The sequence below is a fragment of the Zootermopsis nevadensis genome, unplaced genomic scaffold, assembly GCF_977971745.1.
Source record: "Zootermopsis nevadensis isolate Lab colony 2312 unplaced genomic scaffold, Znev_1.0 Znev_ptg000030l, whole genome shotgun sequence".
Lineage (NCBI taxonomy): Eukaryota > Metazoa > Arthropoda > Insecta > Blattodea > Termopsidae > Zootermopsis > Zootermopsis nevadensis.
In genome coordinates, this window is record NW_028259162.1 from 16,244,192 (window position 1) to 16,262,423 (window position 18,232).

General features: G+C 38.4%; 2 protein-coding genes and 1 pseudogene across 2 annotated transcripts in view; 2 read left to right on the plus strand and 1 right to left on the minus strand.

Annotated features, from left to right (window-relative positions):
* Positions 1 to 14,703, plus strand: part of LOC110828240 (poly [ADP-ribose] polymerase 1-like) — a 28,720-nt gene extending 14,017 nt beyond the window's left edge. The window contains exons 9-19 of the mRNA XM_087359161.1: positions 211 to 356; positions 799 to 856; positions 1,975 to 2,182; positions 3,024 to 3,222; positions 5,185 to 5,313; positions 6,608 to 6,814; positions 8,041 to 8,271; positions 8,555 to 8,674; positions 9,682 to 9,842; positions 11,276 to 11,455; positions 13,981 to 14,703. Of these exons, the coding sequence (XP_087215287.1) occupies positions 211 to 356; positions 799 to 856; positions 1,975 to 2,182; positions 3,024 to 3,222; positions 5,185 to 5,313; positions 6,608 to 6,814; positions 8,041 to 8,271; positions 8,555 to 8,674; positions 9,682 to 9,842; positions 11,276 to 11,455; positions 13,981 to 14,053 (1,712 nt within the window). The 3' untranslated portion in view covers positions 14,054 to 14,703. The remainder of the gene's footprint in view (positions 1 to 210; positions 357 to 798; positions 857 to 1,974; positions 2,183 to 3,023; positions 3,223 to 5,184; positions 5,314 to 6,607; positions 6,815 to 8,040; positions 8,272 to 8,554; positions 8,675 to 9,681; positions 9,843 to 11,275; positions 11,456 to 13,980) is intronic.
* LOC147872172 (ribosomal protein S6 kinase beta-like) overlaps positions 1 to 18,232 on the minus strand; it is a 353,544-nt gene that overhangs the window by 61,445 nt on the left and 273,867 nt on the right. The window lies entirely within an intron of this gene.
* Positions 11,462 to 13,974, plus strand: LOC147872173 (uncharacterized; annotated as a pseudogene).

Consider the following 18,232-nt stretch of genomic DNA (forward strand, 5'->3'; position numbering starts at 1 on the left):
TTTTGCATGTGTTCGATCTTCTGCATCTGGTAATCAATGGGTTAAAAATCACAGAATTTCTTGATGATCTGAATAGTTCAGCTTCTAAGAAAAGAGTATATGCAATAGAATTTGTTTGCTTTTTTCGTTTTAGCTGCTGCACTCAATTAAGGCAACGTGATTGTGTTTCTTATTCATTTGTGTTACAGTACTGGGGTTTGCATTTTTCAGGTGAAGTGGAGAAGATGAACAAGAAAATGGAAGAGGTTAAATGCTGTGAAGTACAGGTGTTACCTGAAGACTTTGTAGACGAAGCAAAGGATGGTGATGTTATGGATTTGATTTCCAAAAAGAATATATCTTCATGGGGCTCAGATGTAAGTATTTTATAACAGGGAGACATTGGTTCAGTTCTCATACATTTATTGTGCCAGTTTTTTTTCTGTGAATGTGTGATATGTAACTAAAATAGATGAGATCCTATAGCTATAGTTGTTCATCCTGTTTTGGTACTGTATATGAATGGCCAGTCATAGGAACACCCTATGAAGGACCTTGTCTTTTTCTGGGCCCAGATAGGGTTCTCTCTCCTTTCCTTGATCTATTGCTCAGATCGACTCTCTTGAACATGTTTGACAACCTTTATTCTTTAGCCTACCTACATCCTGGCTGTATTATGTTCTGCCCTGAAGATGGACTTTGCAGGTTCCAATGAAATACTGCTAACCACCTGCATGACTCTTGGGTCATATAACCCACAATCTAAATTTTCACCATTATTCATATCTCGTAAATTATGTCATTAAATATTGTTTTCAGCCCTGTAAAAGGATAGCAGTGGATACAGTGGACAGCGCCAAGAAATCGAAAAGTGGAAGTAAGTTCTATCTTAAGTAATTAATTCAGTTTACTTTAAAGGAGCTCAGGGAGCATGCTTTTATTGCAGTGTTCTATGTTGGCCAAAATTCTTGCTTGGAGTCTGCGCATTTACCAGGGAAATCAAGTCTTTTGTCTTGCTGTGATGGTTTATGAGACTGTTGCTGGAGATATTAACTAGAAACATCTGTGGTGTGGACATAAGCATACTAGGCAGACCATGAAATCATGAGTTTAATTGAATGATGGTGTTTGTTGCTGACATTCATCGTGACGAAAGTCTTCAATGAGATGTTAATTCAAAGATGGGTCATAGTGCCATGTAGTCTGGTAGAAGTTTACCATTGTTTCATACATACAGGCTGCATCCATCATCAAGATGATCTCTCATTGCCCTTTGATGGAGATGGCAAGGACCTCTGAAATGTTGGTAAACATCTGCCAGAATACATGGCAGTACAGCAGCCCAGAAGACGGCCATCTTCGTACTTGCTGACATAAGAACCTCATATCCTACAGGATGTTTAGTCACAGGCCAGTCAAGAGAAGATTGATTTGATCTTTTAGTGTACTTCACACTCTGGCATGAGCAAAGAATGTTTTATGGGCCGATCCTTGTTTCTCTGTTGGTCTGTTACATTTTTTCTAGGAACTATGCAATTCCCATGACTCAAGGTCATTGTTGGAACATGTAACTGTGAACAGTTTGAACTGGGGTCATTAGTGGCTTACATTCTTGCTATAGTGATGCTGACTCACAGGAGTTCTACTGCCTGCAAGCAGTGTGTAATCAGTTGCAGTTAGAACATAAGAATTCATTCTTCAGTAGTGAGGAATAAGAAATTTCATGTTGTTCTGCAGTATAAAGCCTGGATATCCAAAAAATCATAAAATTTGTAAAAGTATTACATATAAAATAAGGAAACAAGTTTGACTTTACCTCTTGTAAAATGTTGCTTATTAATAACAACCATATACATTTGATCATCATTTCTAAACACAAAATGAGTAATTTTTATTCAGTAAAATGTTCTAAATGTGGAGAATGTGGGCTTTGACTGTTTTGAATTGTTAATTTTAGCTTACACTTTCTCTTATTGCAATGCGTTGTTTGTTTAGGCATGTTCACAAAGAGTATGCCATCTAAGGTGAAGCTGAAAGTGAAAGGCGGCATTGCAGTTGACCCTGACTCAGGCCTGGATGACGTTGCCCATGTCTATAGGAAGAAGGATGTTATCTACAATGCAGTGCTTGGTATAACAGATATCCAAAATGGGAAGAATTCCTATTATAAACTACAGGTGCTGGAAAGTGATGCAGGAAACAGGTATCTTACTACTCGCTTTCACTTGAGAAGTCGGTTGTTTCAACTCTTTTTAATTAATTCAGGTTACCAAGCTGCACTACAGCTGTCATCTGGGCTCATTTCTCATCAACCCTGCCACCAAGAATCTGTTTCTCCCCTCTTCCGTCCGTCTGGAGACTGCTTGCTGTTGTCCTGCATGAGACAAGGACTTCATTTTCTGTTATGGCTTGAAAGTGGCCTTCAGTGTGGAAATGGGCCAGACTGCAATTGCCTACTGTCATTTGTATATTTTAATGTTACATTTCTATTTATTTATATTCATTATATTGTTTTGGTCATAACCTAGTCACTTTAAATATTGCTTGTTAATGTTTGTGTTTAATTGTTTTATTTCGTTTTACATTAATTTATTTAATACATATCCATTGCATCATGTTACAACAGCCTGTGTTCTTAATTGTCCTGTGAGTGAGCTGCATCTTATGTTTGTTTGTTGGTAGAAATGGGATGCATATGTTTATGGTAGCATCCTCTTCATCTTGGAGTTAAAGGTACTCTTCTGTCACTGCCTCATGAGGTATGCAGTAGCCCTTACCTCAGTCCTCAGTTAGTGGCTTTATCTCTGACCTGGTGCTTGACTGGTCTTGGAGTAAAGTAGTTAAATTTTTCCACATTGTGTGCAAGTGACATTAGATAGAATTATAACTGTATGGAACTTTTTTATTTTACAATACCCATCACAGGCACCATGGGTCAGATGCGATAAGGGATACTAATGGTCAGACTTAATGAACCTAACTTTGAAGTTATTCACGTTGGTGTCTTTCTTGTGGTTGGTATTGAAATGCTTATTGTGTTGCAGGTATTGGTTATTCCGGTCATGGGGTCGCATAGGCACCACAATCGGAGGCAAGAAGTTGGAGGAAGTACATACCTTGAAACATGCATTTCAAATCTTTGAGAACATTTACAAGGTAAAGACAGGAAACATGTGGTTCGATAGAAACAATTTTCAGAAAGTTCCTGGATGTTTCTACCCTGTCGACTTAGACTATACTCAGGTAAGATTTAATTGTTATGAGATTGCTGCAATCTTGATTCTGATATGAATAATACTAGCCCTTAAAATTTAGAAACATACTCTGCTAAAAGTCATTCCCCTACAAATAACATATAAATTATAATGGACCAGTGATGAGCACTCATGCTTCATATTGAGGAGTTCCTGGGCTCAAATCTCAGCCCAGAGACCAGCTATCCTGACTGAGGTGTTTTGTGGTTTTCTTCAGTCCCTCCAGGGAATTGCCAGGCTAGAGGCATAGTCCTGCCAACATTCTGCTCATTATTCACTGCACTGAAATGATATGCTAAGCTGTAGAGTGGAATGAAAGATGCATTCACTTAGATTACAAAAAACAGCATACTCACTGATTGCTATGTAGCTTCTGTTTATTGTACTGATTAACTAAAATTTCTGTATTCTGAACAGTGTTAAGTTAATCCATGGCATCTTCTCAATTAAGTATTATTGGTAGTTCATCCTCTGTAACTTTTATTGTCTCAAGTTTTATATAGGTCATATGCAAATCCATGTGTTTTGTTCACAGTTGCAGCTTAATTCCCTCGAAACCTTTGGCACAAAATTAAACAGTGGAGTAAAACATGTTGCAGAAATTAAAAACTAAAATCACAGTGTCTACCATTTTCACTTCTACTAGCATTTGTCTTTTTGTAAGCCTTTTATGATTTTAAACATGAGAGCCAAGTAGAAGGCATTCCCTTTTTCATTCGTGGTAGCATAGCATAATAAGTTTGTCACTTGTAAGCAGTTCTTGCATGCATACAAATATAAATGTATATAAATACAAATTACTGGGTTTGAAAATTGATAACCACATAAATTGGACAAGTCATGTTGATGAATTTAAATCTAAGTTACGTGGCGCTTGTTATGCAGTTAGTCCTATGTGACATATCAGCAGCACTGTCACACTCGGATCAGTTTATTTTGCTTATTGTTACTTTGTAATGAAGTCTGGAATAATTATGGGGAGTAATTCATCTAACAGCAAAAAATATTTACTTTACAAAATAAAATTGTCAGATTAATGGCTGATATCAACATAGAAATCCATGTAGACATCTTTTCAAGATATTAGAGATCCTAGACCTTCCATATATAATGCAAAACTGCATAATGATGAGCTTAAAAATGTGTTCTCCTCTCCCAATATTGTTAGGATGATTAAATCAAGAAGAATGAAATGAGTGGGAAATGTGGCGAGCATGGATGGGACAAGAGGTGTGCATCGGGTAGTGGTCAGTAATTCTGAAGGGAAGAGACCGCTAGGGAGACCTAGATATAGATGGGAGGATAATATCAAGCGAGATGTATGGGAGATAGGAGTTGAAAGTGACTGGATTTTGCTCGCCCGGGACAGGGTCCGGTGGAGGGCTTTGGTGAATTCGGTGATGAACTTTTGGATTTCCTAAGCCATATAGTTCGTTAGTTATCTGTTCCGTGTAAATACATTTTCTCATTAGTGAATTTTATTCTAAATAACCAAGAATATTTCCAAATTAATTCTCCTGTACACAGTGTCAACACAATGAATAAGAATCAGCTTCACAGGCCAGTTGCCAACCTCTTATGTTTTCAGAAGAGTGCTCTTTATGTGGGCATCAAAATTTTCAACAGTTTTCCATGAAGTCCCATGAGTGTCATATATAAAAAGGCAGAGTTTAAAGTAGAATTAAAGAGATACTTAATTACGCACTCCTTTTACTTTGCTGATGAATTTATAATGTTCACTAAGCTTTCCTGGTCTTCATGTAATGTAAATCGGTAGTATAACTTACCTACTGTGTAACAACTTGTTCCAAATCCTGTTGTTATCTGAGTAACTTCTGGATCCATGGAATGTAATAAAGATGTGTGTGTGTGTTTGTTAGTGAATTAAGAGTGCAAAACAGATAAGCTTCATGTAATTTATTATGCATTAATTAAAATTAACTCTGTGCAGGAAGATGATGAAACCTTACTGCAGGCAGGAAGTTCCAGTATCACATGTAAACTTTTGCCACCTATACAAGAGTTGGTACAACTGGTATTTGATGTGAATTTGATGAAACAGGTTATGCTGGAATTTGAGGTTAGTGGGAGACAGACTTTGTATCAAATCTTCAAGAGTTTTTTAATAATGTATTTAAGTCAGTGTTTTTCAGCTGTTCTGCTGTGGAGCCAAATTGGGCTTGAAACACCTACGCTTTTGTCACATTGGTATAGACAAAAAATAAACTCATGATTCAAACGTATTATTTGACCTAGCATTAAACAGGAAAAAGTAAATTTCATATACAGCAGTTTGCCACTCTGAATTCGAGCTTATAAATACCCTATGCCAGTGGTCCCCAACGTGGCGCCCGCCAAGGCTTTTTTTGGGTGCCCGCGTTGATACGGAAAGAGGTTATACTGAATAATGAAGGCCGTTCAACCACGAACATTATAAAATAAAAGCAAAGATCTCGACTTACTGACACCCATCTTGATGATTGTTTGCGAGCAGCAACATCATCCTACACTCCCAAATTTGAAAAACTGGCCGATGAAATGCAGTGCCAAACATCACACTAACTTCCCACTTGGGTAATAATAATTGTGTTTATAAAAGTACGTATTTTTAATTGCATGGTTTCTTGTATCATTAAACGTCGTGTTGTTTTGAGTATTATTTGGTGTCCATATCTTATTTGTCCAGAGAAAAGAAAATTTGGCTTTGTTAATTGGTTGGTGCCCGCCACGATCTCATAAACTCTCAAATGTGCCCGTAGACACAAAAAGGTTGGGGACCACTGCCCTACGCATTCAAAAACTGACAGTAACACCCACGCTTTGTTGGAGTTCACAGCACAGACGACGCAACCACGGCTACGGCCACCAAATCAGTGGACTAATAGCTAAGTGTAGAATATAATACACCAACTCCTGTGGAACCAACATCCAGTGAGGTGTTACTTATTATGGTTTATTAAAGAACTCACTATTAGCTTCATAATCTGTTTAAAACCATTTTTGAGATTATATGAATTAATTTCCCCCTTTGCCACTGATGAAGACCTGTTGAGGTTGAAACGCGTTTGGCACTAGTGTCATTTATATTGTTAACAGTTTCTTTGTTTGCTTATTTTTATATGCCAATGCACTATTCGGTGTGCAAAGTTTTAAGATGGTATCACTTAAGAATTTTGTATAACTAGAATTCATGATTATAGATGGTTCCTAGAGTTGTGGGAACCTTTGTAGAGCCCCTTGGCTCTTGGACACAGTTTGGGAATCACTTATGTACATGACACATAACAATACTTTATGTATCTTTGGACACATTGCTACTGTACATACCTATATGTTGTGTTTAAATGAATATGAATTGCTTCTTGTGATTGCAGTTGGACTTACAGAAGATGCCTCTGGGGAAATTAAGCAAGAAGCAGATCCAGCGAGCATATAGTGTCTTGACAGACATGCAAGAATTAATCAAGAATGGTGGATCTGATAGCCGTTTCATTGATGCCTCAAACCGATTTTACACTCTCATCCCACATGATTTTGGTGTAGAAAATCCACCAGTACTAAAGTCTGAGGAAATGATTAAGGTTATTTAATTGTGACAGCTTTTCTTTCTCTTTATGTCGATCTTGTAAAAAATTTGTTTTATAAGTTCTCCATAGATAGGTTTTAGTTGAAGTAGTAGGATAATCCAGTCCATACAGTGGACTTGGGATGGCCCGGCCCAGCCTCCTGGTATTTGATTCCTCTCAAGAGCAGGTCTCTTTGCCACTGGGTGTAGACTGGCTCTGAGGCTCAGCCAGCCAGGTGTCTAGTTGATATGCAGGGAATAATATGATTTGAGTAGGAACCAGATTCCTCGCCTTCATCTAGCACCAAAATCTAGAGGAATACACTGACACTTGACAGTCACACACACATCTCTCAATTTATTACAGTTCATTAAATGAAAAGTGTTTTTAAGGTAAATCATTAATGAAATTCCCATTAATTTCAGTCTTAAAATTTTTGACTGCTTTCTGACTCCCAGAAAAATTACCCAATATATTTCTCACCTGTTAGAATACTGCATAATCATAAATATAAGAGCAGTTTATATATATATATATAGTTATTACTTATTTAACCCTGTAAAGAACTACAGAAGTGTTTCAAATCTAAAACTTCTTGACGATGGTGAGGAGTCAATTGAATAAAAATTTCCTTTGATATTATCCATCGTCTAGTAAATATAAAACGTAAAAACGACGTTTCGGAGATGGGATGAGATTAACAGAAGTGTTAATAATGTGTTTACATTGTGCAGAAGTTACTGTTGTTACAGTATAACTTCAGAACTCCAGTATAGTTTTTCTAAAGTAAATCTCTTCATTCTCTGCACGTGTTCATGTTGGATGTGAATATGGAGTTTAAACAGTTGCAATTATTTCAACACTGTTAAAGCTTCATATATAAAAAAGTAAAGCTGTCCCGCTACACGCCATGTAGGTTATTTGGGGGGAGTGGAGGTATAGCTCCTACTCTTTCTTGACCTCGGCACCAGATGGGGGTGAGTGGTCAGCATCACGCCCCCGGCCGTGCTTTACCCCCAGGAAAGGACCCCGGTACCCATTGGACAGGAGGCTGGGAGGGTCCCAGAGCCAGTCTGGACGCAGAGGCTAGAGGAAAAATCCTCTGCTCCTGTTGGGGATCGAACCCCGGTCATCCAGCCCGTAGCCAGTCACTATAGTGACTGAGCTATCCTGACTCCTAAAGCTTCATATACATACACCTGATTTGTAGCGGTAAAGTAATGTTACTTATGATGTTGCAGCAAAAGATAGAGATGTTGGACAGCCTGATGGAAATAGAGATTGCATACAACTTGCTGAAAACTAAGTCTGATGCTGATGGTGATGTGCACCCTCTAGATGCTCATTATGCTAAGCTCAATACCCACATCGAGGTACTGGACAAAAACACTGATGAGTTTGAGCTGTTGAAACAGTATGTTAAGAACACTCACGCAACAACACACACTCATTATGACCTGGAGATTTTGGAGGTATGTTGAATGACTAGTCTGTCTTATTTTATGAAAATAGTTGTATTCCATCTATGGTCATGAGAACTGAATACTTCAACTGTCACAATGCCTACTTTTCACATTTTTCACACGACCTTAACACGTAAATTTTCTTGCCTTAATTGAACATTAGACTTGTGGTACTTTTGTACCTTAACGATATTTATTACTTGTGAAATGAGAAATAAAAACAAGTGTTCTGTGAAGTGCTGTATTTTGCTGGAGTATTGGTATTTCATTGTATAGACATTTTTTTTTCCAGGTGTTCAAGCTTAAGCGCAGTGGAGAAGAAAAAAGGTACACACCTTTCAAAAAGTTACACAACCGGAAGCTGCTGTGGCATGGATCTCGTCTAACTAACTTTGCAGGCATTTTGTCTCAGGTATGAGTGTTCAAATTTTATAACCATGTGAATAATATTTGAAGAAGTGTTAACGTTTCAGGTATCTTAACATTCATTTGCAGTAACAGACCACAGTGTAACCATGGTAGAATGAGTACAGCCTATAACAAGAACTTTGTTATATCGAGCAGAAATCTTTGGCTTCGTAAATTTTGTAACATCACATACAGTAAAATGTTGGAAAACAAAGTTATATGAACTGACAGATTGTATACATTACAGTGAAATTTTGTTACTGTGAAGGGCAGTAAAAAGGAATTGATAGCTTTAGATTAATTGTTTTTACAAACATTACTGGTTTTTAAATAATAATAAGTGGCACAGTTCCCATTCCTGTTGTGTATTGGAAGAGTTATAGCATTTGAAAGGTTTTACATGGCAATTTGACAGTCCCTCCAGCCAGGATTTTCTGCCTCAAAACAGCATCATATGTTTGATAGGACATTGCTGTTCGCTATTTTGCTTAGTGCACTGGAATGTCCTGTGATTTCATTCTTCCATGTTGGGAGTTCGGTTGTTGCTGGAGGCAAGGGTGCATTTCCGAGTTGTCTTCAGTGGCATTTCACAGGGCTTTGTGTTTTAAGAAATATTGCTCTTAGAAACATTAATATGTATCATGGATACTTTTCTGCAGTTCTGAGGGCATGTTACAAAAGTAAATAGAAGAGCTAAACATGTTCCTAGTGAGCAGAGCATTTCAAGAAGTCACATTAGATGTCCGGAAAGTGGGAATTTAAATTAAGAATCTGGTGGTACTTTGTGTGTTGATGCACTGTTAATCTCTATTGCAGTTTTATTGATTCTGAATTTAAGCCAAGCAAGAAAGTACGAATCATTTTAGTGGTATTTAGTGATACCACTCAGCCTTGGACATTCTCGGTTTGTATCAGGATTGTCTAGTTGCACCCGGCCGATGGTTGGTTCTTCGGACATGCCTGCAGCATTCGACTTTGTAAGGAGTAGAACACATTGTACATTTGTTTCAGGGTTTGCGAATTGCTCCACCAGAAGCACCAGTTACAGGTTATATGTTTGGTAAGGGGATCTACTTTGCAGACATGGTGTCCAAGTCTGCCAACTACTGCTGCACTTCTCCAAACAATTCAGTTGGGTTGCTTCTCCTGTGTGAAGTTGCTTTAGGAAATATGTAAGTATGATACCAATGTTTTCAGAGTGTTGGAAATCCTGTTAATTAAGCAGGCTTTGGAAGTGATAAAGATGTAGATTATCTTCTTCCTAAGATCTTTCCACTATGTGGCTTGTCTAGAATCATAAAGTAAGGGTTAGTAACAGAAGATAGTGGTAAATATTTTTCTACACCTTAAACTTTCTGTATGTTGCATGTTTCACTTCTGCTTTCTATTTGAAGCTACTTCTTGACTGGGATAAAACAGTTGTGACATTTCTTTTATTGTTTTCCTCAGTCCCCCCTTGTAGAAGCTGTTACTGAAGACTGTCCTGATACTTAAGTAAGCGTTGGATAACTGAGTAAAGTTATGTGATAATTATCTCTTTGAAGTCATAGTTTATCCTAATACTATTTAAAAATTCTGTTTGTACCTCGGGGAAAGTGTAGCATGTCTCCATTACACAGATCATTTGATTAATGAATGTAGTTGGCATTGCTGGACTTGCCTATTTGAAGGATATCACATCACACTGATGTAATAAACTGTTGGAAATTAATATTTAATGGGTAGTATTCTTGTAATTTGCCTGGATGCAACTGTGTGATTCAATAAACTCTGGTATGTTCTAGCAAATGCAGACAGCTAATTTTTTGTCTTGCAGGGTGAGTTCATAGAGATACACCCATTGCATTCAGTGTCTGCTGCAGAACTGGAACTGCATAGGCCAAGCATTATGCCACTTTGATACTATTTCTTGTCTGGAAACGTAGCTGCATCATACTTCACGCATTCTGTTGGTGTTAATACTAAGAATTTAGTGAATGGTTACGAGTACATACAAAAGTAAACCACCTGTTGGGTCAAATCTCAATATTGCTGTCTAATGAAATGATCACTCGTCAAACTTAGAATCATTCAAAACTCATGGATGCATTTGGTGGGTGCAGCCTACTGACTGGTCAGGGTTTGAATCCTGTTGTCTGGCACCATTTGGATTCTGTCAGTACCATCCCATTGTCATTGCTAACTAGACTCTCTTTAATTATTCCATTGAAGAACAGACACTGCATAATGCCAGCTGGTTTCTTCCCCTTTAAATATCCCATTGATGTGCCGTTCTGCCTGCAGCGTGATTTTTGGCATGTGAAACTCTTCCTGTTCTGATTTTACTCAGTCTTAGTTAAGCCACCTCTGTTATGTTATTTCATCAGCCATCCTACTTTTGATTCACTGTTTCTGTTAGGTTACCAGTTCCATTCTCTGGTGTTACATTGTAGTGGGCAAAATGCTCAGTTAACTGATTGTTGAAGTAAGTGGTGCGTGTTGTTAACAATGGGCTTTAAAGGGTAAAAAAATACTTATGATGCAAGCACCATACTGTGAAATTTTAATTTTTTTTAAGAGTTCTATAATAGTGTAGTGGATTTTAGGTGTTGCTCTTCTGTTATAGGTATGAGCGTAAAGGAGCTGACTACATAAAAAAATTGCCAAAAGACAAACATAGCACCAAAGGATTGGGCAAGACTGAACCAGATCCAAAAGGCCGTGTGTTACGAGATGATGGGGTGGAAGTCCCAGCTGGTAAAGGAATTTCAGTCAGTCATAATGATGTGTCACTGTTGTACAATGAGTATCCTTTCATGTAATTCTGTCTGGAAGTTTGTGCAAAGTATGTTGTACTTAAGAGTTGGTGATGTTAATCCTTTCATAAGTATGAATATGCCAATGTGTTCAGCGTCTGTGTGCTGCATGGAGTATGAACATACCCATGTGCCTCGTAGAGTGTGGACATACAGCAAGCAAATTTTTGCTATGCTGAGGACTGTAAGTTTCTGATGTCTTTTGGGTTCTGATCGCACTAAGTGCTCTTTTTGCTTCTTTTGCTCTCTCTTGACCTTTTGACCAGAAGTTGCATAAATGATGGGTTGTTATTATGGGAGGGAACAAACTCACTCTGATTGTGTTCTTAGGCAATTTAAATATCACTTGTTAGAGGATCAGTGAAGAAGATCTCTGTGTATTCAGTGGAACATTTTGACTGTATGTAGTGTCTTGAAATCAGTAACAAAGTGAATCTACTCCAGAATCCTGGATACTCGCCTAGGACAGCAAGTACAGTCCACCGGCCAGGAGAAAATCCCTGTGGGGGGAAGGCGGTTCTGGTGCAGTGCAGGGTGGGATGTATGACACGCCAGAGAGTTACACTATTACACACAGACTGAAAACAGCAGTTAAGAGTAGCATGTAGTGATTGCACCTGTACTGTGTTGTAATAATATTTTAGATTCAATCACAGGTGATTTAAAGATGTCGAGTGTACGTAAACAGGGGAAAACTGTTCGCTGGGAAGCGCGGGAAATAATATCCAGCGTAGTGAAGCTAACATTTCCTTTGACCCATGCAACAGACAGAGCAGCCAGATACACGCCTTACCTTCTTAATTAAAGCAGTAGTGCTTTAATTAAGAAGGTCAAAAGATAGAGACGAGAAGGGCACACTGTTACCTTTACACACGCCAGGGAAATACCGGCCTAGACCTACTGATAGGAATGTCACCATCAACTCCTTTGACATGTCAGTGATAAGGCAGACTGTGCAAGAATTTTATGCAATACAGAAGAAAGTACTAAGCTGCCCCAAGCTACTGCCCATAATTAAACAAAAAATCGACTTTCCGTGGGTGTTGATTCTCTACGGAATATTTTGCATAACTTGGGGTTTACGTGGAAGAAATGTCTCGGTAAGCGCAAGATCTTGATTGAAAGGCCAGACATAGTAAACTGGCGAGGAAGATACTTAGTGAATATTAAGACACTTCGCAGTGAAGGAAGACAAATATTCTACCTAGATGAAAGCTGGGTAGACCGCAATTCAACTTTCAAAAAGTGCTGGCAAAGTACGGAACTTACAGGAGAATGCGCTGATGGAAATGCTGGAAAAAGACTGATTATGGTGCACGCTGGATCGTGTGCTGGTTTCCTTCTAGGTGCGGGTCTGATATATGAAGTTTGCTCAGCAAGTGGCAACTACTATGGTCAGATGAATGGTACAAATTTTGAAAAGTGGGTTAGAGAGAAAATGTTACAGAATTTGCCCCCCAGTTCAGTTCAGTTGTAGTATTTCATAACACTCCATACCACAGTGTACAAGCAGATAAAGCCCCATCAAAATATTCAGTTAATTCTGAAATAATCTTGTGGTTACTGCGGCACAGAGTTTTCTGTGATCCAGCTATGAGAAAAGGCCAACTGTATGACCTAATCTCACAAGGAAACCAAAAGAAAACATTTTCAAAATTGATCAGTTGCTAAATGCCCATGGTCACACTGTAGTTAGGTTGCCTTAGCCCAATAGAACTAGCATGGTCGAAGGTAAAAAACTACATTCGCGAGAACAATGTGACAGGGGATTTGCCCTTGAAGCGGCTGCTGGACTTAACTACAGAAGGGACTGCAACTGTGACGGCAAAAGACTGGGAAGGATACTGCCAACATGTGGAACAACAATACTGGGAATAGGACAGGGTTGTCGCTGACGTGATCGACTCTTTAAGTACTGCCAATCCAATTGAGAGCAGCGATGAAGGGTGGGAAATGTATCTTGCCATCAGGGTTACCAAATTACACCTTTTTATTATTACTTATGGCGGAATATCAAGAGCCTTGTTCATGAAATGAAACTGCAAACAGTGGCATTGCTGCTACTGCGCAAATCAGAAATGATGGTGCCGCACTTCATAGAACAACTAATGCTCGTGAAAAGAGAGCAAGAACTTACATAGGAGAAGATGGTGGCCACTTTGAGCAGTTATTGTAAAAACTAATTGCTTAAGTAAAAATTATAAAATAGTGTTCAGAAAATTGCTTTCTGTGCTGATTTCCGCTAATAATGATAACTTCAAATGCTCATGGCACCTTCAGTGTTAAGATTAGGCAGATTGATTACTTTTTATTTGTTTTCAACCTGTACGGACCTCCCTGAATATAGGTAAAGTACATAAGACTAACATGATGATGAATTATTGTTAAATTAAACAGAAGCATTGAGTTCCTGAATAAATAAGTTGCCCTCTGTTATTGTTTCTTCCAGTTTTCCTGTTTATTTTGTTTATTTAACTTTATCAGAATTGTGCAGTTTCCTTAACCATCGTCTCAGGTACATCGTATACGATGAGGCGCGGGTGAAAATCCAGTACTTAGTCAAAATGAAGTTCAATTATAAATACTAAATGCAGGATCTGCCTTGCATGTTTTTCTAAGAACAGTTAAAAGTGTAAATTTTCACTGTAGGTGAATGATAGCGTTACACTCTCTTTTTCATGTTGCTCACCATTTGTGCATTTGTTAAGCTAAGAAAGTAAATTTGTGGTTTATGAAGATGTCTTTCAGTTTTGCTGGACTGCTTAATGATACAAGAATTGACAGCAGAAAATAATGAATGCAGTTTCCAGAACAACCCTTCACTATGATGGATCTGAATAATTTTAATAATATCGCTGTAAATGATGGTATTCAACAGCTTATAAAAGTTTCTCATATATTATTATCCTGTTATGAAATGTCATGGGTTTTATAATAAAGGTTCTTCCAGATCCTGTTTATACATTACCAGATAATTAGTTTCCTCACATGGCCAAGATACTCCAATTTTACTTGTGTTGTAAGTCTGTGTGAAGTCATCTTTGTTATTTTCACATCTATTAAGAAAAATTACATCAACGGTTATCAAACTACGCATTACCATGTGCAAGATGTGAGACTTCTAGTGGAATATGTGCATTCCTTTAAATCCTTATGTCAGATGTCATTTAATGTATTTTATATTTGAACAGTGAAGTATGTAAAAGCCTTCAATAAAAAAGTGTTCATGTTGTTGAAATTAATTGTCCTCCTAAAAAATAAATATTACACATGCGCTCAAACAATCGTGGCTGGATGTTATGACAGAAGCATTTGCTCCAATTTTCTGGCTTCATATTGCCTGCAGTGTTATTTCCCAAATATTTTTATTAATTGTGGAGAAAAAAACACTGGTGCAAAACAGGTGTATCAAGATTGAAGCTGGAACAGCTGAAGGTATATACAGTGAAACCTCGATGCATCGTTTTCGGCGGGGGTGGGAAATAAAAACGATAGATGCGGGAAAGCATTAAAAATTTAAAAAAAAAACAATGTTTCTCTTTCAAAGTTACTTCTTTTTACCAAAAAAGTCTTTAATGGACAACTGGTTTGTCGAAACTTTACGTTTTAGACCAAACAGAGTACCTTTCCACGTTCAAAATGTTTTCCTCGTCACGTTCGCTAATATTATGGGCATAAAAGAACGACTTCACTTTTGCCAATGCAGCGTGTGCTTCGGCAAAACTCGGCACAGCTTCGGGCTCGCATTCGTCGTCTTTCTCACCGCTCCCACCCCCTTCGCGATCGTCACACAACTTATCAATCGTGTCGACTCCGCATGTAGCAAGCTCGCTGTCTACTGCCGCGTAGTCACCAAATTTAACCACGTCTTTCACGGCGCCAAATCTATTCCAGTCTTCGTGAAAGCCATCATGCTCATCCACACTGACGTTAGAGTCTGCTTCTGCGCGAAGTTCACACCCGTAGCCACCTTTGTGAAAACAATTCAGAACAGTTGGTTGGGAGACATGCCGCCAAGCTGCCACTGTGAAATGAATTGCTTGTAGCACGTCAATTTTCATGTTGACATCCTTCCCAGCATCCATTGCACATACAGCTGTTTGCACAAGGCGCTTTCTATACAACTGCTTGAAAGATTTTATGATGCCCAAATCAAGCGGTTGCAAGACGCTCGTGCAATTTGCTGGATACTGCACGACTTTCACATTTCGTAGAAATGTCGTGTCCTTCGGATGAGCGGCACAATTATCAACAAACAGCAAAATCTTTCTGCCTTGTGCGCCCATGGAGGCATCCAGAGAACTTAAAAACGCCGTAAAGATGTCTGTTGTCATCCAAGCCTTTTTGTTGGCGTGATATTTCACCGGAAGTTTTTTCATGTTTTTGAAACAACGCGGTTTTCGTGATTTTCCAACTACAATCGGAACCCGTTTGTCACTACCGTCACTGTTAACACACAGAAGAACAGTAATTCGGTGTTTTGCACGTATTCCCCCGTGGCAAGATTCACCTTTCAATGCCAGAGTCCTATCCGGGAGGGCGTTGTAGAAAAGTCCGGTCTCATCCGCATTATAAATGTCCCGCGGCTCATATCCCTCCAGCAGTGTTGGCAGTCTCTCGAGCCACAGCTCCGTTATTTCCACATCCACAGCAGCACTTTCGCCGGCTAACTTCTTGTAGACCATACCATGTCGTTCTTTAAACCTACTAATCCAGCCATTCGACGCTGCAAAATTTTCAATATTCAGTCTTGCGGCTATCGTCTTGGCTTTTTCCCGCAAGATGTTGCCATCAACAGGACTTCCTGAGGCCCGCGATTGCTGGTACCAAGTGAAGAGGACACTTTCTAGCTCACTGAAAGTTGATTTTCTTCCGGATTTCCTTTTTTTGCATGAATTACCGCACTTGTCAGTTTGTTTTCGGATTTCTTTCTTCTTTGCAACTATTGAATTTAAAGTAGATGGTGCTAATCCAAGGCGTTTAGCAATGTCGATTCTTTTTTCAAATGGATTCTTCTCCACTTCTTCTATGATTTTTAATCTTTCTTGAAGAGTTCTGACTTGCTTTAGTGGGCGAGACATGGTACAGGAATAATAACAAAATAATTAACAGGAGTAAGAGGAATAACAAAATATTTACGGGAACAACAACAAAAGTATAGACTGGAACAATAACAGGAAGAATGGAAGTACTGTTACTGCCGAACACGACGAAACGTAGCCGTAGAAGACACTGAACCACTGGAAACGAGATGAACCAGAAGAATGAAAAGTGCCGCCAGCCTTTCCTTTGTACTTATAATAAAAGCATTTGTGAAGAAATTCACAGTGCACATGCCATTTGGCATCGCTGGAACGAAATATGAGTGCACCCTAATTAAAATCGTAAAATTTCTGACAATGAGCACCGCCATTCACTCCAACTATCACCCCTGCACCGCTGACCCCTCATTCCAAAAGGATCTGTGCTGGTTGGGCGACATAACAGGTTACCGCTACTGTGTATTCCAAAAACATTGTGCGTCTTTCGGTATTAATTTATCTCAAAACCCAGCATTTTAATTTCTCAGAAACGATCATTGCGGGAAAATTGTTGGCCGGGACTAAGATTTTTGAACGATCGATGCGATAAAACGATAGTTCGAGGAACGATAGAAGCGGGAAAATGTAACATTATTTTATATGGGATGTATCCGGGACCGAACAAAACGGACGATGCATCCGGGAAAACGATAGTTCCGGGAACGATAGATAGAGGTTTCACTGTACAATGAAATTATTTGAAAATACATTGTTACCTTTGCAAAAATCAACCATACATTGGTTTGTAATTTGGTAATGTACATACAATGAAACAATTCTACTGTAGCATATTAATGGTAGCCTGAACTATACAAATTTAATTCTATTATTGGCCCACTTTTAGTAGATTTGACCATGACTTGCATGAAACTGCAAATTAACGTAAATGACGCATGGTCTCTTCACTAATTTCTCTTCAATCCCATTATGGTACTTTTGGATTGTAACAAGTTCTGACTTTCTAGAAAGCTAAATAGTACAAGTTTAGGAATGTGTAATACAGTATTTACTGGATTGAAAAATTAGTTATGCGCACACACCAACAAACATCACTATAAATGTCAAAGTTGCATTACAGAGGTATAAATGAATGTAAGAAGCATTATCAATCTAAAAGTGACTTGGTAAAGGATGAAAATGATGATCTGCTTGCAGATTCCTGCAATATTTTGAACAAGTGGGTGAATTACTTTTCTCAGCTATTGAGTATTCATAGGGTTAGGAAGGTGGAAATACATACACCTGAGCTATTAGTACCGGAGCCTAGTCCTTTTAAAGCTTCCTAGGAGAGCTGTTCGTTCGCTGCGTAGCTTATTTTCTTGCGAAAATGTCGGTGTATAAAATGAAACATACTCGGCACATCAAATTTGTTGAATTGTACCATGAAGCAGAATGTTTGTGGAATATTAATTATTCATTGTACAAGGATCGGGATGCGAGGGATCAATGTTTAAAAGAAATATCTCAAGAAATGTGCATAGAAGGTTTTGGTCTTCGAGAAGTTGCACAAAAAATTAAGAACATCAGATCTGCTTATTACCAAGAATTGAAGAAAATAAGCAATTCTAAGAAAACAGGAGTCTCTGTTGACATTTATCGGCCCAAAGTTCGATGTAGTGGACGCTTTTTTAAATAAAGTTTCTAAAATCAACCCTACGACATCTAACTTGTTAAGTAATGAACCGC